This window comes from Tupaia chinensis, unplaced genomic scaffold, assembly GCF_000334495.1.
Source record: "Tupaia chinensis unplaced genomic scaffold, TupChi_1.0 Scaffold139927_1, whole genome shotgun sequence".
Lineage (NCBI taxonomy): Eukaryota > Metazoa > Chordata > Mammalia > Scandentia > Tupaiidae > Tupaia > Tupaia belangeri.
In genome coordinates, this window is record NW_006199806.1 from 105645 (window position 1) to 131365 (window position 25721).

At 40.2% G+C, this 25721-nt stretch overlaps 1 protein-coding gene across 1 annotated transcript in view; it reads left to right on the forward strand.

Annotated features, from left to right (window-relative positions):
- The window catches only part of KPNA1 (karyopherin subunit alpha 1), a 76766-nt gene that overhangs the window by 1049 nt on the left and 49996 nt on the right, over positions 1-25721 (forward strand). The window contains exon 2 of the mRNA XM_014593203.2: positions 17635-17768. Within this exon, the coding sequence (XP_014448689.1) occupies positions 17640-17768 (129 nt within the window). The 5' untranslated portion in view covers positions 17635-17639. The remainder of the gene's footprint in view (positions 1-17634; positions 17769-25721) is intronic.

Sequence of the window (25721 nt, forward strand, 5' to 3'; positions counted from 1 at the left end):
CGGGGTGGCGCGTGAAAGCCCTGGCCGCGACAGGAAGGGACCGCCTCGAGAATCCCCAAGTTGCAGCCCGGGCGGGAGCGGGCGGGGGAGCGTGGCGTGGGGACTGCCGGCCGCGGGTTATAGATGTCATCACCCGTGGGCCCGGAGCGGCCGCCGGGGGTGTGGTAATTGGAGGAGTGACAGAACGCTGTCTGCACCCAACGCGGGGCCAGGGAAACTGCGAAGTGTTAGGTTAAGCCCGACGTGAGAGGCAGAAACACGGATGCGTGGAGCCGGGGAAGTCTTCAGGGAGGAGTGTTTGAGGGTTGAATGAAGTGCTTCCCGGTCCACCTTTAAATGAAAGGTTTCAAAATAATCGATTTTTAAGGGTTAGACTTGGAACAAACAACGTGGGAAGTGTTCTTTAAAACGTGCCATTAAATAATATTATAACATTTCTACCTCCTTTTTTAAAAAAAAAAACAAAACAGTTCCTTCAGAACTTCCGTTGGCTAAAGAGAGTAGGTGATTTCTTCTTAGTTCAAGGTTCTTTTAAGATCGATTTTTGCTATAGGGCGCATGCACTCGCGAGAGAGAGAGAGAGAGAGAGAGAGAGAGAGAGATCATCCCGGGGGCACGCCACAATCTCTTCTCTTGGGATTTTGTAATTTTAAGTCTGAACCCTGGTCGACTACGTGGGAGTCCAGACATGTAACCATTAAGCCATCTGCTGGTCCCTCGAGGCTCATTCTTAACGTTGTTTTTCCTTAACTTTTTCTTGCATTTGTTAATATTTCAAAAGTAATCCACAAGTTATCCCTGTCATTCTAAACATAGAAGAGAGGACATTTAATTTTGCAAAGGAAAGTGAGAATGAGCGCTAGTGTGTTTACCAAAATAATTTTTTCTTGCAAAGTGCTGTTTCATGTGTCTATGTGATTTTTTTAAAAAAAAATTATTATTTTATTTATTACTATTTGACCAGAGACAGAAAGTGAGAAAGTAAACTGCCAGGTCTGGGACTCCAACCTCTGTCCCCCATGTGGGAGTCCAGCACTTTAACCACTGAGCCACGGGCTGACCCAGTTTTTTTTTTTTTTTTTAAGATGGAAGGGGACGTGAGAGAAAGTGAAGACATGAACATTTATTGAACTCCTTTTGGAGTGTTATGCTGAGTACCCATATTAAAACATTAAATCCTTACAGGAGCTCTGAAGTAGACATTAATTTTTACTATTTTACAGATAAAAGCATTACAGGTTAGAGAAGTTAAGTGATTTACCTAAGGCTTTCCAGCACTTTTTAGAACCAAAGTTAGAACTGAAAATCACTGCCATTTTAGGAATTTCTTCTGGGACTGGCAGGTGGTGTGGATAGTTAAGGGTGCTGGACTCCCATGTGACCAACTGCGGTTTGAGTCCTGGATGTGGCTGGTTGCTTTCTCACTTTACCCCTCTCTTTCTCTCACTCTGTCCTTCTCTAGTCAAATTTAAATAAAGTTAAATAAAATAATTCTAAAAAAAAAGATTTCTTTCTTTTTACACTTCTTCGTTGTATTTTCTTTAATTCATTAATCCAGGAAGTACTTAGGGAATGATAATGTGCCTGATACTTATTGGAGATATAGCCGTGATTAAGACACACTGTCCCTATCCTTGTAAGTGTAGCAAGAAAGACTACCAAATAATACAAATATTGACTGCATTTCATTTTGTCTGTCATTTTAATTGGGGCACAAACGGTAAAGCACTCTACTAAATAGAAAATACAGTGTATGGAAAAGTAGACAACGTAAGCCCTGAACAATTTACAGTCCTGAAAGGAGCGGGGCATTTTAAATACCTAGACTAAATTAAATGAAAGAAGTAGGTACAGTATTCTTGCATTATGTTCCTTCATGATGAGATTCATGGAACTTTGTTCAAAGAACTGTGATTTGTTGTTAGGCATCTTAGGTTATATCTAGAATTGATATATACTAAAAGAGATCATGAAAAAAATTCCCTTTATTTTTTATTTTATTTTATTATTTTTTTTGGAGAGGTTTTTGCTATAGGGCATGTCTCTGGCCAGGAAGACAGAGAGCAACAGAGAGACAGAAAGCGAGAAATCACCCCCTAGGGGGGACGGCCTTGCCTCAATCCCCTTTCCTCCATTCTCCTCTCGGGATCTTGGACACGCGCACGCACACACGCACACCCAGTGTGAGTTTAAGCCACCGGGTTTAGGACTCATACCGCAGTCGGCTACATGGGAGTCCAGCGAAATAGCCATTATGTTAACTGCTGGTCCCAAAACTTCCCTTTATTTAAGACACTGTTTTGGATCCAGCAGATCTCATGTAGTTGACTGTGATTCGAGTTCCATACCTGGTGGCTTAAACTCATGCCGTATGTGTGTGTGCGTGCGTGCCCAAGATCCCGAGAGGAGAATGGAAGAGAAGGGATTGTGGCGTGGCCATCGCCCCGTGGGGGTGTGATTTCTTGCTTTCTGGCGAGTGCACGTGCCCTATAGCACCTGCCCTATATCCCAAAAAAAGATACTTTCTAATTTAGTTACTGATCATTATTATAAAATATAGATATTAGAAGAGGTAAATCTTTTTTCAGGAATTATTTAATTTTATTTATCATTATTATTTTTAATTTGCTATTGTGTATGTGCGCTCCCCCGAGAGAAAGTGAGAAAGCCTGCCTCCAGGTCTAGGATGCCAAACGTCTTCCTCCAGTGTCCAGCACCTCAACCACTGCACCACCTGCTGGCCTCCATTAGAGACTAATTCTTAAGAACTCAGTACTAGGCTTTTTTTTTCTTTCTTTGCATTTTTTTTTTAAATAAGTGACAATTTTTTATTAGGTCATTTTTATTTTGTCAGCCATCCTGTTTTTCTCTTTACACTTTGTCAGAAGGCTCTGAGCTGTATTCAAGTTTTGTAATTTTCCTTAGTCTCACTCATGTTATGAATTATTTTATTCCAGATAGCCTGGAATTGCTCTCATTTGTTTTCTGAGCTGTTTTCTTTGTTGTCTGTTCTTGATTATTTTGTCCTTTATCCCTTCCCTCACATATATATATATCCCATTCTTTTAATTTCTAGTGTTTTAGCATAGTATTTTTTAAATTGATGGTAAAATAGTCTTAATGATTTATGATGTCTGTGCTTTTAAATCTATCAGATTGTTTTTAGAAATATGTATGATTTCGGGACCAGCAGTTGACATAATGGCTATGTTGCTGAACTCCTGTGTAGTTGACCATGGTTTGAGTCCCGGACCCGGTGGCTTAAACTCATGCCGGGCATGTGTGTGTGCATGCCCAAGATCCCAAGAGGAGAATGGAGGAGAAGGGATTGCAGTGTGGCCATCCTCCCTGGGGGGTGATTTCTCGCTTTCTATTTCTCTGTTTCTTTCTTTCTGGCGAGTGCACGCGCCCTATAGCAAAAACCTCTCAAAAAAACATAAATGAAAGATAAAAAGAACTGTGTGTAATTACTGTGTGTAAAATCAATCAATACCTTTGGCCGTGCAAGTTAAGATGACTGATCTATTGATAAAGATAATCCTCTCTTACTCTCTATTTTGTTTTAAGATACTTTGTACTTTGCAAGGTATTATAAATGTACTCATAATAATGGAAGAAAACATCGGAAATGGTAAACAATTCAATTAGCTGATTTGGGCTTATTTCTTCTTGCCGCAGTAAGCAGGAGGTGGCTGCAGGCCAACTGGGGGCCAGCTAGGGCCTGCATTAGAGCATTTTGAGGTTGTGCATTCAAAGAGCAGAGATGAAGACTGATGGAATGTACAGGGCTTTTGTTGTGGTTCATTTTAAAAGATGTTACAACCCTACACAACAGAACTAAGTAAACAAATGGTTCTGTACTAGTGTTGCAGACTAATTGGGACAGTTCTTGAGAGCAGGCATTAATTCAGAATGTGGATAATGGTGATAATCTCCTTCATATAACAAGAATAATGCTGCCCTTCATATACAAAGATAAATCTGCTTACTCATCATGATTGATTTTCCAGCATGAGGAAGGATATGTGCTGAGTTTGAGTTGTCCATGAGTCCATACTCTGACCAGCAAGGGAGCTCTTAAGGTCAGAATGGGAGTTTTTAGTTAAGGTAAGGGAAAGCCCCTCAGAAAGTGCCAACATCTGCTGATGGGTCAAGCTCTACATCAGGTGCTTTCACTTAATTATCCTTGTAAAAACCACTCGGAGGAGGTAGTTACATGTACAGGGTGATTAGGTAACTTGCCCTATTTCATGGAGTAAGTGGTTGAGCCGGGATTCATACTGTACTAAGTTCACTTTAATCATTAAAGTTTGGTTTTATTACCAGTTTGTTCTCTTTGGCAGAATAAACTAGATCTGATTTGGTTTGTTAAACACCATGAGAGGATACATGAAAATCTGACTTACTAATAGCTGAAAGAGTATACAAGTTCCTTCTTTTATTGCCATTAAGAAAGTACTTTTTTTTTGTTTGTTTTTAAAGAGTTTTTGCCTTAGGGTGCCTGGCTAGAGAGAGACAGAAACAGTAAGAAGGAAAATGAGAAATCAGCCCCCAGGGGGAACAGACACACCACTATCTCCACTCATTCTCCACCCAGGAGCTTGGGCACATACCTGTTTCCCGGGACTCCCAACTTTGCTTGGCCATGTGGGAGTCCAGCACCATGACCATTATGCCATCTGCTGGCGGAAGAAAGTATAGTTTTTGTTTTTTTGAGAGGTTTTTGCTGTAAGGCGCGTGCACTCGCCAGACAGACAGACAGAGAGATAGAAAGTGAGAAATCACCCCCCCCAGGGGGGATGGCCACGGCGCAATCCCTTCTCCATTCTCCTTTTGGGCACACATGCACACACGACTGGTGTGAGTTTTAAGCCTCCGGGTCCGGGACGCGAACCATGTCGACTACATGTTTGTCCAGTGACATAGCCATTACGCTAACTGTGTACTTCTGGTCCCAAGAAAGTACAGTTTTTTAAATTAGAGTAATATCTGAAAAGTACTAGCCTGTGTACTACCGTTTTTTTGTTTCCTCTTGTGTTCGCTTTCATATTAAAAAAAAAAAAGACTTTTTTTTTTAACTTTACTTTTTTTTTTTTTTTTTTTTTTTTTTGGGTGGAGGGGCCATGGGCTCTCTTGTTTTTGGCTGTAGGGCGCATGTGCTCGCTAGAAAGACAGAAAGCAAGAAATCACCCCCCGGGAGGATGGCCACGCCGCAATCCCTTCTCCTCTTGGGATCTTGGGCACGCGTGCACGCACGACCGGCGTGAATTTAAGTTGCTGGGTCTGGGACTTGAACTGCGGTTGGCTTCTTAGGAGTTCAGTGACATAACCATTACGCCAACTGCTGGCCCCTTACTTTCTTGATATAGCAGTTTTAGACATATTCTGTTGACTTTTCTGAGTGAGATGTTCTTTAGTATTTCCTACATACCACCTCACCCACTATGTAAACACACTGCTTCTCCTATCCTCTCAATATAGTTATCACAGATGTTTAAGTCAGTATTCAGTGTTTATAATATTATAACTATGTAAATATTCACAGCTGAGCCATGTAGAGTACTGTGGTATCATTTCCTCTCCTTTGACTTCTGTTTTGAAAGCTAATGCTTTAGCTTTCTTTCTAATTTTTTCTTTTTATTTACTGAAACAGGTATTCTGGAACCTTCTGTCTTTTACTATTTTTTTAATTGCCAGAGGGCAGGTACTCACCAGAGAGAGCCAGTGAAAAAGAGGGAGAAATAACCACCAGTGGGGCATGGTCATATTACAGTCCTGTCTCCATTTTTCTGTACTGTTAGGATTTGGAAAATGCATGCAAGCACACACAGCTTTTCAGGCCACAAGTGCTGGGATTTGAACCAGTCAGCCATATGGTATCATCTCCTTCAAACCTAGGTTACAGGCCAACCCTCTCTGTCCTTTTAATGCAGTATAGACTGACTTTCTAGGCCCAATTCCTTGCTGTTATCTTGGGGCTTCTCTTGATATCATACTTAAATGAGGATATAAAGAGATATACGTCTCTCTTATATTGGATTTCCTGTTTTCTGCATTTTCTTTCTTGGCTTACTCACTTCTTTGGAGTACATCTTCTGTAGCTTCCTGAGAAAGGGTATGTAGAAAGTAAAAACTTTCTGAGATCTTGCATGACTGAAAAAAAATACATGCTACTTTCACATCTGTTCAATAATTTGGATAGGTATAAAATTCTAGGCTGAAAATAATTTTTACTCAAAGTTTAAAAGTTGGGCTGGCTTCGTAATGCACTCTTTTAAGAAAAGCTGGATTTAGGGACCAGCTGATGGCATGATGGTTATGTTGCTGGACTCCTATGTGGTCAACTGTGGTTTGAATCCTGTACCCAACAGCTTGAAACTCATGTCGGGCACTTGTGCATGTGTGTCCAAAATCCCAAGAGGAGAATGGAGACGGGGTTGTGATGTGGCCATCCTCCCTGGGGTGCAATTCCTTGCTTTCTGTCTCTGTATGGTGAGTGCACGCACCCTATAGTGAAAATCTCTCTTAAAAAAAAAAAAGAAAAGCTGGATTTCACATGGTAACAGCAGTTCACATTCCCTGTCAGGTCTGCTTGAAAAACACCAGGCATGCACACAAGTGCCTTGGAGCCAATGGCCTGGGGGATTGCAGTGTGACCAGACTCTTCCAGGGTGCTCCTCTACTTTCTTACTCTGTGTCTCTGTTTCACTCTCAGGCATGCATATGTGCTTTTATCATGAATAAAGGAAATAATTTTATTTATTTTTACTTTTTAAAGAATTACTTAATTAAACATATTTATTTGTTATTGTTGTTGTTATTTTAATTTGACCAGAGAGGCTGAGGCAGAGACAGAGAGAGAGAGAGAGAAAGAGAGAGAGAGAGAAAGTGAGAAAGCAAGCTGCCAGATCTGGAACTTGAACCAAGGTTGACCATGTGGGAGTCCAGTGCTATACAGCACCTGCTGGCCCCAATAATTTTATTTTTAAAAGGTCAAAGTTTAAAAGTCACAGCACTGTTTTCTTCATTTCATTGTTGCTGTTGAAGTCTAAAGCCTTTCTGCTTTTCCTTTCTGTGACTTTCCTCTTCTATCCCCCCAGTCCCTATAGATTTTTAGTATTTTTTTAACTCTTGAAATTCCATGTTGATAGGCTTAGGTAGGTTTTTTTTTTTTTTTTTTGGAGAGGTTTTTTCGCTATAGGGTGCGTGCGCTCGCCAGACAGAGAGAGACATAGAGACAGAAAGCGAGAAGTCACCCCCCAGGGGGGATGGTCACGCTGCAATCCCTTCTCCTCCATTCTCCTCTCGGGATCTTGGGCACGCACGCACATGCGCCCGGCGTGAGTTTTAAGCCACCGGGTCTGGGACGCGAACCACGGTCGACTATGTGGGAGTCCAGCGACATAGCCATTACGCTAACTGCTGGTTCCCTGCTTAGGTAGGTTTTTTTGTTGTTAATTTAAGGGCATTCCATGGGCCCATGTTAGATGGGCATTTATGTCTCTTAGTTTTGGGAAATTTTCTTTGTTGTTGTTACTGGTTTTTAGGGTATTAGGTAAAAAGAGTGAATCAGCTGAACAATTTGTATCTCAGATATGTTCAACTGAAGAATTTGTCCCTAAATATTTGTTGTAACATATACTAAACCCAAAGTTAAAATGTCATATTAGTTAACAGGACGTTGTTCTGATATGTACAATACCAGGAAACAGTTGACAGGAAGTTGTTCTGATATATGCTCTAAAAGGGAATTGAAAACATTTTTTGTAGAGTTTTTTTTTTTTTTTTTTTTAACTGGCAGGGGTGGGGGATACACGCATATATGTCAGGTGTGTTTCTTAAACCACCAGGTCAAGGACTAGAACTGAATAGTTGGCTATGTAGGATCGCCAGTAATTTCCAAATATCCAGTAATTGGTTGATGGGTAGTATCTATGATAACAAAACCATATTTCTCTGGCCAGTTGGTGGTATAGTGGTGAAGGCAGCTGCATCCATTTGGCCAAAAACATGCTGGGTGTTTGTGCATGTGTGCCCCAAATCCCAAGAAACTGGAGGAGAATGGATTGTGGTGTGGCCATCACCCTTTGGGGGTGATTTCTCTCTCTCTCTCTGGCAAGCATATGTGTGCTATAGTCAAAACAAATTCCCTGTGTGGGGGACAGCAAGCACTGACTTAGACCTCTAAGCTATATGGTTCACAACAAAGTTTGTAGAATACTGTGGGCCAAAATTACACTAATGGCAGTAGCTGCTTTCTCTGACTTCCACTGACCCTAAGAATAGAAGATGAAGCTACATACATTTTTCAGGGACATGCTGGATTTTTCCTCTCAGAGTGACAAAGGATTGGTCTTGTAGTGTAGCAGTTAAGCCCTGTGCATAGGGAGCTGGGTCCCACATTGCCAACCATGGTTCTAATCCTGACTTGGTAGCTCGGAAAACATGCCTGGGCGTCTGTACATACATGCTCAAAATCCTGACAGGATGGAGAAATGGAAGAAAGGATCAAAGGTGGCATGATCCCACATAGCCAGCTTGGCAGTTTGAGTCCCGGACCTCACTATGGGCACGTTTACACGTGTGCCTAAAATTCCTGAGAGGAGAATGGAGAAAAAGGGATTTGTTATGTGGCCATCTCCCTGAAAGGGAGGTGTTTTCTCACTTTTCCCTCTCTTTCTGACTCTTGACAAGCACATATTTTGTTTCTCAAAATATTGTGATCAATTCTTACATGCAAGCTCTTGTTTGGGCACTTTCAGATTGCTCACAGTTTTTCATTATAATAATTTTAGTGACCGTTTTTCTACATACTGGTGATTTTATTTCCTTTGTGTACCTTCTGAAAGTGAAAGTGCTCAGTCCTAAGGTTTTTATTTCTAAAATCATTGTAAATATTTTCCTTTAAATGTTCTGATAATGAGAATATGTTTGGGAAACTTTCCAGGTTGGAAATCTATAGATACTAGAAGATGAGGACCCAATTAATGGGTCAAAAGTTACAGTAAACTTATTAAAGGAAGAGTGTCTGAAGCTGGGCCATGAAGAAAATACAGATTTCTATTGGTTTAATGGGATTAGAGTTATAAGATGTGGCCCAAATGCACACCTACAAATGATATGTCTGTAGCCCTGACTTCTCATGAGAGATGCTTATTTCAGGGTTTCCAGACTTTGTCCCATTGAACACTTGAATACTATTAAAATAAACATACTCCTTAATTATTTTACAGGAAAAGAATAGGCAAGTTATTTTTTTATTTTTCTTCCCGAGTTTTTTTTTTTTTAAATAATATTATTTAACTTTATTTTAATTTAACCAGAGAGGAACAGAGAGAGAGGGAAAGTGAGAAAGCAAGCTGCCAGATCTGGGACTCGAACCATGGTTGGCCATGTGGGAGTCCAGCACCCTTAACCACCATGCCACCCTCTGGCCCCTCTTCCCAAGTTTTTATTAAAATCTTTTAAAAGAACTTTTCGCTTGCCTAGAAACTTATAACGTGAATGATTAATTACAAATTAACTGAACATTTTTTACAGTTAAATTTATTTATAATTTATGTTTAAATTTATAGCTTATGCTATGGTTAAACTTTTTTGAGGTTTTGATTTTTTTTTTTTTTGAAGGATTTTGCTGTAGGGCACGTGCGCTCACCAGAAAGACAGAGAGACAAAGACAGAAAGTGGCCATGCCACAGTCCCTTCTCTTCCATTTTCCTCTTGGGATCTTGGGCACACATGCACACGTGCCCAGCGTGAGTTTAAGCCACCAGATCTGGGACTCGAACCGCAGTCGACTACATGGGAGTCCAGCAACATAGCCATTATACCAGCTTCTGTTCCCGTGGTTTTGATTTTTAAATGCACATTGGATTTTCTAGTAAAACTGCCTGATTTGTATAATGGAGTGTATTATGTGGTGTTTGAAAAATCATGGTGCATTTTTACATAGAAAAACAGAAAAAATGTGTCATGACTTTTTCATTAACCATAACTATTTCTCTCTCTCTCTCTCTCTATGGATATTAAATGTTCAGAACATTTAGAATGTTTTTGAGATTTCCTGACTTGATGGGCCGATGCAGCACACTGGATGCATAATATCTCGAATATAAAAAAAAGTATAAAAAGATCTGCCCTTACTGTGTTTTGGGTATAGATTAGTAAAGAATGGATATAGTGTTGAATGGATTGAAACAAAAAGAACTTTTAGGACCAAGAAGTTCAAACATGATGTAGGAAGTGATAAAAATATTATAGGTTCTTATGCATTGCAGTGATACAGAGAGAAAAATACTGTGAGATTAATCAGAGAACTGTTACGAAAGAATTGAAGAGTAGAGATTCAGGTGGCTTAGAACTGCTGTAGTTGTCTAGGTGTAGGATGACAAAGACTTGGACCGGACCATTGGCAGTGAAAACAGGAACAGATAAGATCAAACACACACTTTGGATGAAATAAACAATATTTGATAATTGGCTATCTGGATATGAAGGAGAAAATGGAGGCGCTTCCTTGGAAGTTCAGGAGGAGAGCATTTCTGTTTTGCTGTTTATTTCTTTTATAGTTTTATTTCCCCAGAAAACAAGATGAATATTAGGCATAATGACTTTAATTTTAAAGACTTCTGGTTCCTGAGAGGACACTTTGAAAAGTTACTAACAATTAATTAATAGTTTTGGTGATAATATTCTAAAAATATTTGCTTAGGGTAAGCTGCATAATTTTCTCATGCTATTGTTACTGTTCTTCTCAAAGGTTCATACAAATTTTATTTCCTTTCAAAAAAAAAAGCAGATCTAGTGTCTGTCTCAGGTCTATTAATCAGACTCTTTGAAGGATAGTTTAGGTGTATATTTTTCAGAATGCTTCCCAATATGATGAATAGATGCCCTCACCTTGCACCCCAAGAGGGGAAATGAATCAGTCTCATTTACGGATACTCATAAAGATATCTTTACATTTAGGTATACACACACACTTTCTTTTACTTCAGTTTTTTTATTTTTTTTTTTGCTGTAGGGCATGTGCATTTGTCAGAGACAGAAGCATTCAGAGAGAAATTGAGAAATGACTCCCCAAGGGGGATGGCCATGCCTCATTCCCTTCTTTTCTGTTCTTTCAATTTGGGGCATACACACATCTGGTGTAATTTTTAAGCCACTGGGTCTGGAACTCAGACTGGGAATCTAGCACCTTAACCATCACACCACCTGCTGGCCCGGCTCTCATTGTTTTTTTACAGTGACTCTAAGTTCATAGCAAAATTGAGTTGAAAGTACATTATTTGCGTGGCCTCTTTCTTCCACGCATCTATAATTTCTCCCACACGTGTGCAACTTCCACTGTCAGTATTCTTCAAAACAATAATTCATTTATTACAGTTGATGCTATAGACAATATATCTTCCCAAAATTCATGTATTGAAACCTAATCCCCATTGTGAGGATATTTGAAGGTGGGCCTTTGGGAGGTGATTAGGTGAAAATGGAGGTGGAGTCCTCATGAATGGGTTTAATGCCCTCAAACAGCTTTGGCCCCTTTTGCCATGTGAGGACATTGTGAAAAGATGGTTATCTCTGAACCATGATGCAGGCTATCATCAGACACCAAGTCAGCTGGCGCCTTGATCTTGAATTTCCCAGCCTCTAGAAGAAGAGGCTAGGAATAAAATAAATTTCTGTTGTTTATAAGCCATCCAGTCTATGGTATTTTGTTATAGTAGCCCAGTGCACTAAGATAATTGATGGATCAACATTGACATATTATCATCATCCAAAATCCATAGTTTATATTAGAGTTCATTCTTGGTATTATTTGTTTTGTGGATTTTGACAAATGATGTGTCAACCAATACAGTATCATTCAAATTTGTTAAAAGAGCCCGACAGACAGAGAGAAAGCGAGAAGTCACCCCCCCCAGGTGGGATGGCCACACTGCAATCCCTTCTCCTCTGTGCTCCTCTTGAGATCTTGGGCACGCATGCACACGCGCCCAGCATGAGTTTTAAGCCACAGGGTCCGGGATGCAAACCGCGGTCGACTGCATGGGAGTCCAGCAATATAGCCATTACAACTGCTGGTCCCCAAACCATTTTCTTAAAAGTAATTTTCTTTTTCCCTTCCCTTGCTGCCCCCTCTTCCCCTTTTCTTGGTGCTAGAGGGGTCGTGCACTCTCCAGATAGAAACAGGGAGAAGAGAAAGCAACCCTTATGAGGAATGATCATGCCAGAATCCCTTCTTCATCTCTCCCTCCTTATGGGACTTTAAGAGACTGTGTAATTCATGTGCTCTGTGTGCCCAGTTCTAGGATTCAGTCTTTCTGGTCACCCATGTGAGATCTGGCTGCCTTAGCCACCAGGCCATGGAGTTAACCCAAAAAGGTTTTTTTGTTGTTGTTGTTGTTTTGTTTTTGCTAGTTCCAGCTAACAGTAAGGAGTGCTGTTCTCCCCAGTAAAATGGGGGAAATTCTTTTAAGAACAACTATGTGAAGTCTCTGGAAATGGTCCCTAGGGCTTACATCAAAGGAAGAATAAGGGAAGAAACCAAAAGTGTCAGAAGTAAAGAGAGAAAATCATAATTTAGTAAAAATAGTTGTGAGACGTTAAGTATTCCACTTTATTTGTGGACAGAACAACTAGGCATAAGGTCAAGGAAGGAACTGTATAAACCAACCAGACCTAACAAACACATGTAGAACACACTAGTAGCAGCAGTGTATATATTCTTAAGTGGACATGGAACATTTTCCAGGCTATAGCATGTGCTAGGATACAAAACAAGCCTAGAGAAATTTAAAAGTACTAAAATATAAAACATGTTCTTTGACCATTTCAAAGAAATTTGGGAAACTCACAAATAATGTGTGTGTTAAATAGCATACTTCTAAATAATCAGTAGGCCAAAGAAGAAATTATAAGAGAAATCAGAAAAATACTTTGAGATAAGTGAAAATGAAGATACCAGGGAACCAGCAGTTAGCGTAATGGCTATGTCGCTGGACTCCCACGTAGTCGACCGTGGTTCGTGTCCCGGACTCGGTGGCTTAAAACTCACGCCGGGCGCGTGTGCGTGCGTGCCCAAGATCCCGGGAGGAGAATGGAGGAGAAGGGATTGCGGCGTGACCATCCCCCCTGGGGGGTGATTTCTCGCTTTCTGTCTCTATGTCTCTCTCTGTCTGTCTGGCGAGCGCACGCGCCCTACAGTGAAAATCTCTCCAAAAAAAAAAATGAAGATACCACATAAGAAAAGTTAACAATGCAGCTAAAATAGTTCTTCAAAAGGGAAAGTTATATTTGTAAATGCCTATATGTAGGAAAGAAGAAAGATCCCCTCCCCCAAAAAAGGGCAGAGTGAATGCAAAGCAAGTAAAAGAGTAAATAAATACTAAAGATTAGAGTGCAAATCGGTGAAATAGAAAATACGAAAACAGTATAGTAAACAAATGGTCAAAAACTAGTTTCTTGAAAAGATCAAAATTGACATATTTTTAGCCAGATTAAGGAAGAAAAAGGTAGAGAAGACTCAGATTATTTGAGTCAGAAATGAAGAAAGGGGAACTAGTGATTTCAGGGAAAAACAGAGAAATAAAGATTTTCTACTGATAATTCAGCCTCCAGCCTCCAAACTCTAGTGGTAGGGAGCCCCTTTAGCCTTCTCTCTGTCTCTGTCTCTCTCTCTGTCTTCTCATTTTTTTGTAATTTTTCCTTTTTTAAAATTTTTAAGGTAAAGTATTCTCTTGGCTTTCAGTCTCACCTTTATCTTGCTAATAATCCCTTTCCCCCCCTCCTATTCAGGAGAAGGGGCAGGCCTTAAGACTCCTCCACAGCTCCTGAGAACTAGTGATTTTGTGTGGCACGCTTGCGTGTTTGTTTTTTTTTTTTAATTTTTTTGGTTTTTAAATTTTTTCCCTTTTTCTCTCTGTTTCATAGTATCTCTCCCTCCTCTCTCTTTCCTTTTCTTTTTCTTTTATCTCATCACTGCTCCTCAATCTCCACTGTTTTTCTAGACGGATCTAAGGGAACCATAACCAAACATCCAAATACTATTAGGGTTAACATGTTCCTCAGTATCCACTGAATTGCTGCACAAAGGGATAAAAACGGAATGGCAAAAAGATTCCAGATTACCTCCTTCTGCACACTCCTGAACGCTCAGATTGAACTTCAAGAATTAGGAAGAAAGGGACCAGCAGTTAGCATAATGGCTATGTCACTGGACTCCCACGTAGTCGACCATGGCTTGCGTCCCGGACCTGGTGGCTTAAGACTCACGCTGGGTGCGTGTGTGTGCGTGCCTAAGATTTTGAGAGGAGATTGGAGGAGAAGGGATTGCAGCGTGGCCATCTCCTCTTGGGGGGTGATTTCTCGCTTTCTGTCTCTCTGTCTGTCTCTGTCTGTCTGGCGAGCGCACATGTCCTATAGCAAAAACCTCTCCAAAGAAAAGAATTAGTAAGAAACACACTATCCATCAGATGACTAGAAATCACTGCAGGACCACAAGAAATATGGGAAAGCAGGGACCAGCAGTTGGCATAAAGGCTGTGTCGCTGGACTCCCATGTAGTTGACTGTAGTTCAAGTCCCGGACCCAGTGGCTTAAACTCACGCGATGCACCAGGCACATATGCGTGCCCAAGATCTCGAGAGTAGAATGGAGAAGGGATTGCGATGTGGACATCCCCCGCCCGGGGTGGTGGTGGTGATTTTTCATTTTCTGTCTGTCTGTCTGGCGAGCGCACATGCCCTATATAGCAAAAAACCTCTCAGAAAGAAAGAAAAAAAAATCTGGGAAAGCAAGAAAATACCTCTTCTCCAAGGGTAAAGAATAACTTCTATTCATCCACAGACAGTTCAATGGAAATCATGGAAATGTCTGGTAAAGAATTTAGAATATTCATAATAATGAAGCTAACAGAGATGGAAAAGAAGGGAGACAATGAACTGGGAAGAGGCAGGAGAAAGGAACTGATGAGTTCCAGGAGGTGAGGGATTTCTTGCACGATCTAAAAGAGGAATTACACACTTTAAAAAAGAATCACAGGGACCTTCTAGAGATGAAGGCTATAATACAGGAAGTAAAAATCTCCCTTGAAAGTATTAAAAGCAGACTAGACCATACAGGAAATAGAATCTCAGACGTAGAAGAAAAAATTGCTGGCCTAGAAAAATCCACCACAAAGACTGAGAAAATTGCCCCCCAAAATGAGAATAATATATGAGAAATACTAGATACCATCAAACGTCCAAACATCCAAATTGTTATCCCAGAAGTCAAAGAGACTCATAAGGGCATTGATAATCTATTCCATGAAATCCCGTAAAAAAAACTTTCCAAACCTAGAGAGGCACTCAGAGATCCAACCCCAAGAAATACAAAAGACCCCAAATAGAATCACCCCAAGAAGATCTTCTCCAAGACACCTTATAGCCAGATTGACCAACACCACAGACAAAGACAAGATGTTAAGATTGGCAAGAGAGTAACTGCAAGTTACCTACAAAGGATATCCCATCAGACTAACGGCAGACCTCTCATCAGAAACAATGCGAGCGAGGAAAGAATGGGAAAATATATTCAAAGTGTTAAGGGAAAAGCAATTTCAACCAAGAATGCTCTACCTGGCAAGATTGTTCTTCATATGGGAAGAAAAGACAAGAACATTCTCAGATAAACAAAACCTGAAAAAACTTACCAACATCAGATCAGATCTACAAGAAGTTCTCAAGGGAGTGCTATACCAGGAAAATTAAATACAGACACACAGAAATATGAGTTCAAAAACTAAGAAAATGGCCAATTTAATCATAGGGACAAGTCTGGAGTTGAATATTATATCCCAGGATTTAATCAGGAAGATCGAACCACAACAGAAGATAAAGTACATGAGGCAGAACTGGTGAAATAGCATTTAATGACTTTTGATGAAAACATTGCTGATTTTCTTCTAGGCTTTGTTGTCTGGTTTTAAGGGTTTTTGTCCTGTTGAGCTGTCAATAGATTTATGTACCTACTATTTGAACAGAATCCTAGCCTGTTTCCTGGATTTAAGTTTTAAGTAAAGTTCTTTAGGTGTTTTTTTGTTTTGTTTTGTTTTTTAAAAAAGTTAAAACTGCTTTTCTTGAAATTACCAGCTGAACTTGCTATTGAAAGTAGTTAGAGGGACCAGCAGTTAGCATAACGGCTATGTTGCTGGACTCCCATGTAGTCGACCGTGGTTCGAGTCCCGGACCCGGTGGCTTAAACTCACGCCAGGCACGTGTGTGTGCATGCCCAAGATCTGGAGAGAAGAAAGGATTGCAGCATGGCCATCCCCCCGGGGGGTGATTTCTTGCTTTCTGTCTCTCTCTCTCTGTCTTCTGGCGAGCGTATGTTTTCCAACCAAAAAAAAAGAAAGAAAGAAGTTAGCTTATTTAAGAAAATGTGAGGGAAAAAGGAATGGAAAACAAATATAGACAGTAGAGATCGTATAGGAGGAGGGTGCAAAAGGGCATAGGGTCAGAAATAAGTAAAACACACACACACACACACACACACACACATGAAACTAGAAATGGCAGATTATTGATGATAACATGCATAATTAAGCCACTATGCAGTATATTCTGCATGGGAAATCACATTTTGTATGCTGTGACAGTGCTTAGGGAATGAATGTAAATTAATTAATTAAAAATCTTTCAGAATAAAAAAGCTCATGGAAGTATGTGTAAAAAGCTCATGGAAGTATGTGTAATGGGAAAACTGAATTTCAAAAAGTTTTTGTACCAAAATAAATTCATACTTTAATTGTAAAACAAAACAAAAAGAAATGAAGAAAGGACATTATTAATGACTTCATAAAAATTTAAAGCCTTATAAAAGAAATACGTCAGACACGCATGTGCCCCATAGCAAAAACCTCTCCAAAAAAAAAGTTCTAAAAGTTACCATGGTGATGGTTACACACAGTTGTGGATACACTAAAAACTTTCAAATCATACATTTTTTTTTTTGGAGAGGTGTTTTGCTATGGGGCACGTGTGCTTGCCAGAAAGACAGAGAGACAGAAAGTGAGAAATCATCCCCCCAGGGGGATGGTCTTGCCTCAGTCCCTTCTCCAGTCTCCTCTCGGGATCTAGGACACACATGCACATGTGCCCATTGTGAGTTTAAGCCACTGAGTCCGAGGTTCGAACTGTGGTCGACTACATGGGGGTCCAGTGACATAGCCATTGTGCCAACTGCTGGTCCCTCAAATCATACATTTTAATAGAGCTCTTTAAAAGTACCCTTTTCTGGGACCAGCAGATACTGTAATGGTTAAGTTGTTGGGCTCCCACGTAGTCAGTGGCTTTTTGAGTACCAGACCCGTTGGCTGAAATCTCACAAGGTGCCTGTGTGCCAGATAGGAACTCAGGGGAGATGGGATTACGGTGTTGCCAAACCCCCCCGGGGTGATTTCTTGCTTGCTTTCTTTCTCTCTCTGTCTTTCTGAGAAGTGCACCTGCCCTATAGCAAACATCTCTCAAAAAAAGACCCTTTTCTGGTATCTGTAGGTGTTGAATCTGAGTGTGTAGTGTTTAAAAGATTGAGCACCTATAATATTAGAGTTCTTTATGGTCGGCTCATGTATTCTTTCTCTTATTTTTGCAGAAATCATGACCACCCCGGGAAAAGAGAACGTTCGCCTGAAAAGTTACAAGAACAAATCGTTGAATCCTGATGAGATGCGCAGGAGGAGGGAAGAAGAAGGACTACAGTTACGTAAGCAGAAGAGAGAAGAGCAGGTAAATCTTTTACCTTTATTCATTTCTTTTAAAGAATTTAAAGTATAATTTTAAGCCTGAAACCATCTTCCATTTAAGAGTGATGAATAAAACTAGATAAAACTATCATATAGACAGTCATTCTTTTTTTAAAAAATTTTTATTTCTTTTTTTATATACATTCAATCATACTGTTTTGCTTAGAAAGTGAACATTTCAATATGTGAACATTTCTTTCCAGTCCAGTTGGTCAGAATATCTTCAACAGATAACACCACACCTCCCCATCCCGTCAATGCTCTGCCTCTGTATCCCTCCTCCAAATGTCCTTCCCTAGGCCTCACTCCTCCACACACACCACATGTGGCATTCACATCCATCTCTTGTGTTTGTATATCTTTTAGTCAATCAGTTTCAGTCATAGACTGTAGACACTCAGTATATATTAAGTGGGGACATAAAGTGTCTCTCCTTTATACCCTGGCTTGCTTCACTCAGCAGTAAATCTTTCATATTCTTCCACTTTCTGTCAAAAGCTAGGGTTTTGTTGTTCTTAATGGCCGAATAGTATTCCATAGAGTATATGTGCCACAGTTTTTCAATCCATTCGTGAACAGTGCCGCAATAAACATCGATGTGCAAGCACTTTTCCAATTAAGAATTCTGTCCTTTGGGTAGATACCGAGGAGTGGGATTGCTGGATCATATGGTAGTTCTATTTGTAGATTTTTGAAGAATCTCCAAATTGTTCTCCATAGTGGCTGGACCAATTTACATTCTCACCAGCAGTGTAAAAGAGTTCCCCTTTCACCACACCCCCTCCATTACTTATCATTTTTTGTTTTTTTAATCTTAGACATTCTGACTGGGGTTAGGTGGTATCTTGTTGTTTTGGTCTGCACTTCTCTTACGATGATGGATGTTGAGCATTTTTTCATATGCCTTTTGGCAATTTGTATGTCATCTTTAGAGAGTATTTTTTTTCATCTCCTTCTCCCATCTTTTAATAGGGTTGACCATCTTTTTTCTAAACAGCTTCTTTAGTTCCTTACGTATTAGACAATCATTCTTAAATATGTATGTGCACATTCACACACACACACACACACACACACACACACAATTTTCCTTCATCCATCCTCTATAAAACCAAAGCTTTTTGTGGGTGGGGCAGAGGAGGTACTGAAAAGTGGAATGCAAGAATGGAGATGTCTTAGATTCTCTTTTTGTCAGTATAACCACTATTTCTTGTTTTAGGGCTCTTTGTTTAGTGTGTTTTCTTTTTCTTTCTTTTTTTACAATTTTCTATGGACTACAGATGACATAACGGCTACACATTGCTGGACTCCTGTGTAGTCCACTGTGGTTTGAGTCCCGGATGTGGCAGCTCAAAAACTCATGCTGGGTGTATGTGCTTGTGTGCCCAAGATCCTGAGAGGAGATTGGAGAAGGGATTGTGTGGCCATCCCCTCTGGGAGGTGATTTCTTATTTTCTGTCTCTGTGTCTCTCTGGCCAGTGCATGTGCCCTATTTAAAAAAAAAAAATTCAAAAGAGGGCATGTATGTTTGCTGGAAAGAGAGAGCAGGAAAGTGAGAAAGCATCCTCCATGCGGGAGGCTTATGCCACAGTCTCTTCCGCATTTCTCCTTTTGGGGTTTTAGGCATGCACACACAATGAACCTGGTAGTTTTTCAAGATACTGGGTTCAGGACTTGAAGGATGCAGTTGGCTACCTGGGCTCCAGCAGCCTTAACCACCATGCCACCGTCTCTCATAGTATTTTATATTTTTTTGAAATATAAGGAAGCTGTACTTTGTTTCTTTAAGATTTTTGTGATTGTTTGTGAATTCTAAAATGACAAGATACTGCTTCTCATTGCAACCTTAATTTGAAAATTTATAAACATAGACAAAAATAAAGAATAATGAGCCTCAGGGCCAGCTGCAACATGGTGTTTAAGGCAGCTGGATCTCATATAGCTGATTGTACATTTCAAGTGCTAGACCCAGAAGCTTGAGAAGCATGCTGGGTATGTGTGCATGTGTGTCCAAAATCCTAAAGGGGAAGAGAAATGTGAGAACTGTGACCATACCCCATTGGTGGGTGCTTTCTCACTTCTCTTACTCTCTTTTTCTAGTAAACATGTGCACACTCTGAAAAAAAAAAAGAGCTTCATAAACTAATCCTTTATATTCAGTAATCTTTAACATTTTATCTCATTTGTTTCCTTTCTACCTTTATATTTGTTTAATTACCTTACTTTTTAAAAAGGAATTACTTTTATATATTATTATTATTATTATTTTAATTTTGAGTGCAAACACCAGAGGAAGAAAGAGCAAAAACTGCTGGTCAGGAGTCAACCATGTGGGAGTCCAGCATCTTATCACCACTCCACCTGCTGGTCCCTATTACCTAACATTTAAAAAAAAATCTTAGGGACTGTCTCTTTACTCCTGAACAATTCTGTATTGTTCTTAGGAAATTTTCAGACATTTTTTTTTTTTTTCAAAGTATTTTAACATGAGAACATCCACTGGAGCACTTGGGATTTAACTTCACTTTACCTTTTTTTAAAAAATGTTTAGGATAGGGCTGACCCCATAGCCTAGTGGTTAAGGGAGCCAGAACCTACCTTGCCAAACCCAGTGGCTTGAAAAATACACTGTGCACGTATGAGTGAGTACTTTACATTTCAACAGGATGGAGAAATGAAAGGATTAGGACATGATTATGCTCCTTTAGACCATGCTTTCTTTGGTGAGCATTTTTGCCCTCTGGCAATTAAAAAATGAAACATTTAGGGGCCAGCCACTGGTGTGGTGTCCTCAGTTCTTCATCCCATCAAGATTTTGGCAAGCATGCACATGTACCAGGCATGTTTTTCAAGCTGCTGAGACTGGGATTCGAACTATGGCCTACCATGTAGGATCCAGCTCCCTACACACAGGGCTTAACCACTGTACTGTGGGGCCAGCCTATCACCTGAAGTTTTATTTATTAAAGTTGTTGATGTTTGAATCAAAGACTTTATCATTAATATTATTATTGGCAAAGATAGTTTGTAAGATTATAGTAGATTTTATATTTAAATGCACCAAATTAGGTAATGAATTCTTGACATTCTGCTTTATCATTTTTGGAAGAAACTGTACATAAAAGAATGAGTTTTTCCTGGTTTCTTCTTGCCTCTTTTTATCTCTGTCTTACTAAAAGTGGATCCTTTTCTTTGGATGAACTTTAATCTTCTATTTCTGGGGTTTGCGTCCCAGACCCGGTGGCTTAAAACTCACGCCGGGCACATGTGCGGGCGTGCCCAAGATCCCGAGAGGAGAATGGAGGAGAAGGGATTGTGGTGTGGCCATCCCTCCTGGGGAATGATTTCTCGCTTTCTCTCTCTCTGTCTCTCTCTGTCTGTCTGGCGAGCACACGTGCCCTATAGCAAAAACCTCTCCAAAAAAAAAAAAAAAAAGAGAGAGAGAAAAAAAGAAGAGAGGGAGGAAGAAAAGGACAAAGAAAAATATACATAGATAAAATTTTATTTTGTTCATGATGGAGTGTGGCATGCATGCCCATGTGTACATATGTGAGTCAGAAGAGCAGCCTTAGCAGTTTCTTCATGCTGTAGTTTTCTTTCCCCAGCTCTCCTGCTCATCAGAATTTTGGACATGTGTGTGCTCAGTGATTCATGTGGACCAGACATGGGAATGCAAGTTTCTTTTTGAGTTCTTAGTTTTATTTCCTTTGTATATATCTGGAATAGTAGAGTAACTGGATCATGTGACAGTTCCACTTTAATTTTTTTTTTTTTTGGAGAGGTTTTTGCTATAGGGCGTGTGCGCTCGCCAGACAGACAGAGACAGAGAGACAGAAAGCGAGAAATCACCCCCCAGGGGGGATGACATGCCGCAATCCCTTCTCCTCTATTCTCTAGGGATCTTGGGCATGCACGCACATGTGCCCGGCGTGAGTTTTAAGCCACCGGGTCTGGATGCGAACCGGACGCGAACTGTAGTCGGCTACACGGGAGTCCAGTGACGTAGCCGTTATGCTAACTGCTGCTCCCTCCACTTTAATTTTTTTGAGGTATTTTCATTTTGTTTTCCTCAGTGACTATATTCACATTCTTATCAACAGTATACAAGGGTTTACTTTTCTCTACCTCCTTGCCAGACACTTATCTTTTGTTTTAATAATAGCTGTTCCATTTTAACAAATGTGAGGAGATATTGCATTGCGGTTTTAATTTGCATTTCCATGGGACTTTGTGATACTGATTTTATTTTTCTTATTCATGTGGGTCTACTGGCTTTTCAGAATTACCTAATCAGGTCTATTTATTTATTTATGTATCTATTTATTTTTCTTTTTTGGAGAGGTTTTTGCTATAGAGCACGTGCGCTCCCCAGACAGACAAGAGTCAGAGAGACAGAAAGCGAGAAATCAGCCCCCAGGGGGGATGGCCACGCCGCAGTCCCTTCTCCTCCGTTCTCCTCTGGGGATTTTTGGCCCACATACACATGCACCTGGCGTGAGTTTTAAGCCACCAGATCCAGGACGCAAACTGCGGTCGACTACATGGGAGTCCAGTGACATAGCCATTACGCTAACTGCTGGTCCCCCAAGTCTATTTTTTTTAAAGGCTATTTGTTTTCTTATTTTGAATTTCTTAAATATTTTGAATATATATCCCTTAGTAGATGGATTGTTTGTAAAAGTTTTCTCACATTCCATAGTTACTCTGTGTCTTCATTTGCTACACAGAAACCTTTTAGTTTTGATAAAATTGTATTTGTCTATCTTTGCTTTTGTTGCCTCTGCTTTTGGGGCCATATTGAAAAAATGTATTGCCCGGATTAGAGTCAACAGTGTCAAGAAGCTTTTCCCCTTGTTTTCTTCTAGTTACTTTACAATTTCAGGTGTTGTGTTTTAAGTCTTTAATCCAGATTGAGTTGGTTTTTGTATATGGTGTGAGGCAAAGGTTCAGTTTTATTCTTTTGGATATAGATATCCAGATTTTCTGTATCATTTGTTGAAGAGACTGTTCTTTCTCCATTGTGTGGCCTTGAACATTTATCAAAAATGAAGTGACCATAAATGTATGGATTTATTTCTGAGCTCTCTGTGCTGTTCCATTGGTCTATGTGTCTGTTTTAATGTCAATTCTGTGCTTTTCTGATTATTATAGCTTTGAAGTGTATTTTGAAGTCAGATAGTATAATACCTCCAGCTTTGTTCTTTTTGCTCAAAATTGCTTTGACTATTTTTGGTCTTTTTTTGGTTCTGCATAGATTTTAGGATTCTTTTCTGTTACTTTGAAAAATGTCATTGAAATTTCAATAAAGATAGTGTTAATATCTATAAATCCCTTTGGGTATGTTTTTCATAATATTAATTTTCCAGTCCATGAACATGGGATATTTTTCCATTTATTTGTGTCTTCAATGTCTTTTTTTTTTTGGAGAGGTTTTTGCTGTAGGGCGCGGCGCGTATGCTCGCCAGACAGACAGAGAAAGACATAGAGACAGAAAGCGAGAAATCACCCCCCCAGAGGGGATAGCCACGCTGCAATCCCTTCTCCTCCACTCTTTTCTCAGGATCTTGGGCACGCATGCACATGCGCTTTGCGTAAGTATTAAGCCACTGGGTCCGGGACGCGAATCGCGGTCGGCTACATGGGAGTCCAACGACATACCATTACGCTAACTGCTGGTCCCTCTTCAATGTCTTTTCATCAGTCCTTTTTTTATTCTCCTCTCAGGACTTTGGTCACACATGCTTATGTGTCCTATATGTCTTTCAAGCCAGCAGATCTGGGATTCGATCCACTCAATTTACCCATGTGAGATCCAGCCACCTTAACTACCACACCACTGACTGGTCAGTGTTTTATAATTTCATTCTACAGCTCTTTAATTTCCTTGGTTAAATTTATTCTTATTTATTTATTTATTTATTGGTAGTTTTTTAGTTTTTCCTTTGGACACGTGCTCTCATTGGAGAGAGAGGTGGGGGAAGTGAGAAATTGCCCATTGGGGGGGATGGTCACACCACACAGTCTCTTCTCTATTACCTCTCTCTCTTACAGGGTACATACACTCTCCGGAGGGAAAGTGAGAAACCATCATCAGTGTGTGGGGAGGGTGGTGACCATGCCACCATGCTACAGTCTGTTCTTTGCTATTCTTTCAAGATTGTGGGCTTGCACACATACACTCGTGTGTTTTTCAGTCTGCCAGGTCTCGGAGTTGAACTGTGCAGTTGGCCATGTGGCATTCAGTAGCCTTAACCACCAGACAGGGAAACTGAGAAATCACCCACCCTGGGGGGATGGTCATGCCACAGTCCCCCCACCTCTGTTCTCCTTTCAGGATTTTGGGCACACACGCACACGTGCACAGCATGTTTTTCAGGCTACCAGGTCTAGGGCTCAAACCACAGAATCAGCTATATGGGATCCAGAACCCTAATCACCATGCCTCCTGCTGGCTCAGTCTTTTTAAAATTTATTTATTTATTTATTTATTCATTCATTCATTCATTCACTCACAAAATTGCCAGAAGGCACAAGGACTGGCCAGAGAGAAACAGATAAGAGGGAAGAGGAGTTAGTGCTACCCTATGGGGGCAAGGTCATGCTGCATCCTTTTGTCTCCATTTCTCATTTTGTGATTTTGGGCATGTATGCACATGTACCTAGCATATTTTTTAAGTCACCAGGTCCTGAATTCGAACTGTGTGATTGGCCTTATAAGTGAGATCTGGTTCCCTTAACCAGTTGACCATAGGCCAGTCCTAACATGGTATATCTTTCTCCATCCATTTATCATTTACTTATCTTTATTTATTTTAGAGAGTTTTTTGCAATAGGGCATGTGCACTTGCCAGAGAGACAGAAAGCGACAAACTGCCTCCTGGGGAGATGGCCATGCTGGATTTTGGACATGCACACACATGCACCCAGCGAGTTTTAAACCACTGGGTCTGGGACTCGAACCATGGTTAACTATGTGGAAGCCCAGTGACGTAACCATTATGCCATGTGCTTATCCCCCATCCATTTAGAATTTTTTAAAATTTAATTTTACTTATTATTTTTAAATTTTACCAGAGAAAGAAAGAGAGGGAGGGGGAGTGAGAAAGGAAGCCTCCAGGTCTAGGACTTGAACTGTGATTGACCATGTGGGAGTCCAGTGCCTTATCCATCATGCCACCTGCCAACCCTATATATATTTTTTCTTTTGGGGGGGGGAGAGGTTTTTGCTATAGGGCACGTGCACTCGCCAGAGAGAGACAGAGAGATAGAAAGCAAGAAATCACCCCCCCAGGGGGATGGCCACACTACAATCCCTTCTCCTCCATTCTCCTCTTGGAATCTTGGGCACGCACGCACATGTGCCCGGCGTGAGTTTTAAGCCACTGGGTCTGGGATGCGAACCGCAGTCGACTATGTGGGAGTCCAGTGACATACCCATTACGCTAACTGCTGGTCCCAACCCTATATTTTTAATCTCTATATATCTTTATATTTAGAGGGTTTCTGTAAACAGCACATACTTGGGTTTGTTTTTTCATCCACTGTGATAGTCTTGTCATTTGATTGTTGCGTTGCATTTAGACAGTTGACATTGAAAGTGATCACTGGTAGTTAATATTTACCACAGTTGTTACTGATTTCTCTCTTCTTTGTTCATAGTTTTCTCTTCCATTCTTTTTCAGCTTTTTGTGATTACAAGCATTTTATGATTTTGATTTTCTTTTTTTTTTAGCATATCAGTTGAATTTATGTGTTTCGAGCTAATCTAAATCTACTTTCTTCTTTTTGTTAATTTTTTTTAAAGATACAGAGTTTTGCTATGTTGCATAATCATCTTATTGATTATCTGTATTAAGACTCAAAAGGAACATTTTGTTAAGTCCTTGCAATTTGCTCTGTGTTGATTTTGCTTCTTCAATATTTTGCCTTGTGAATT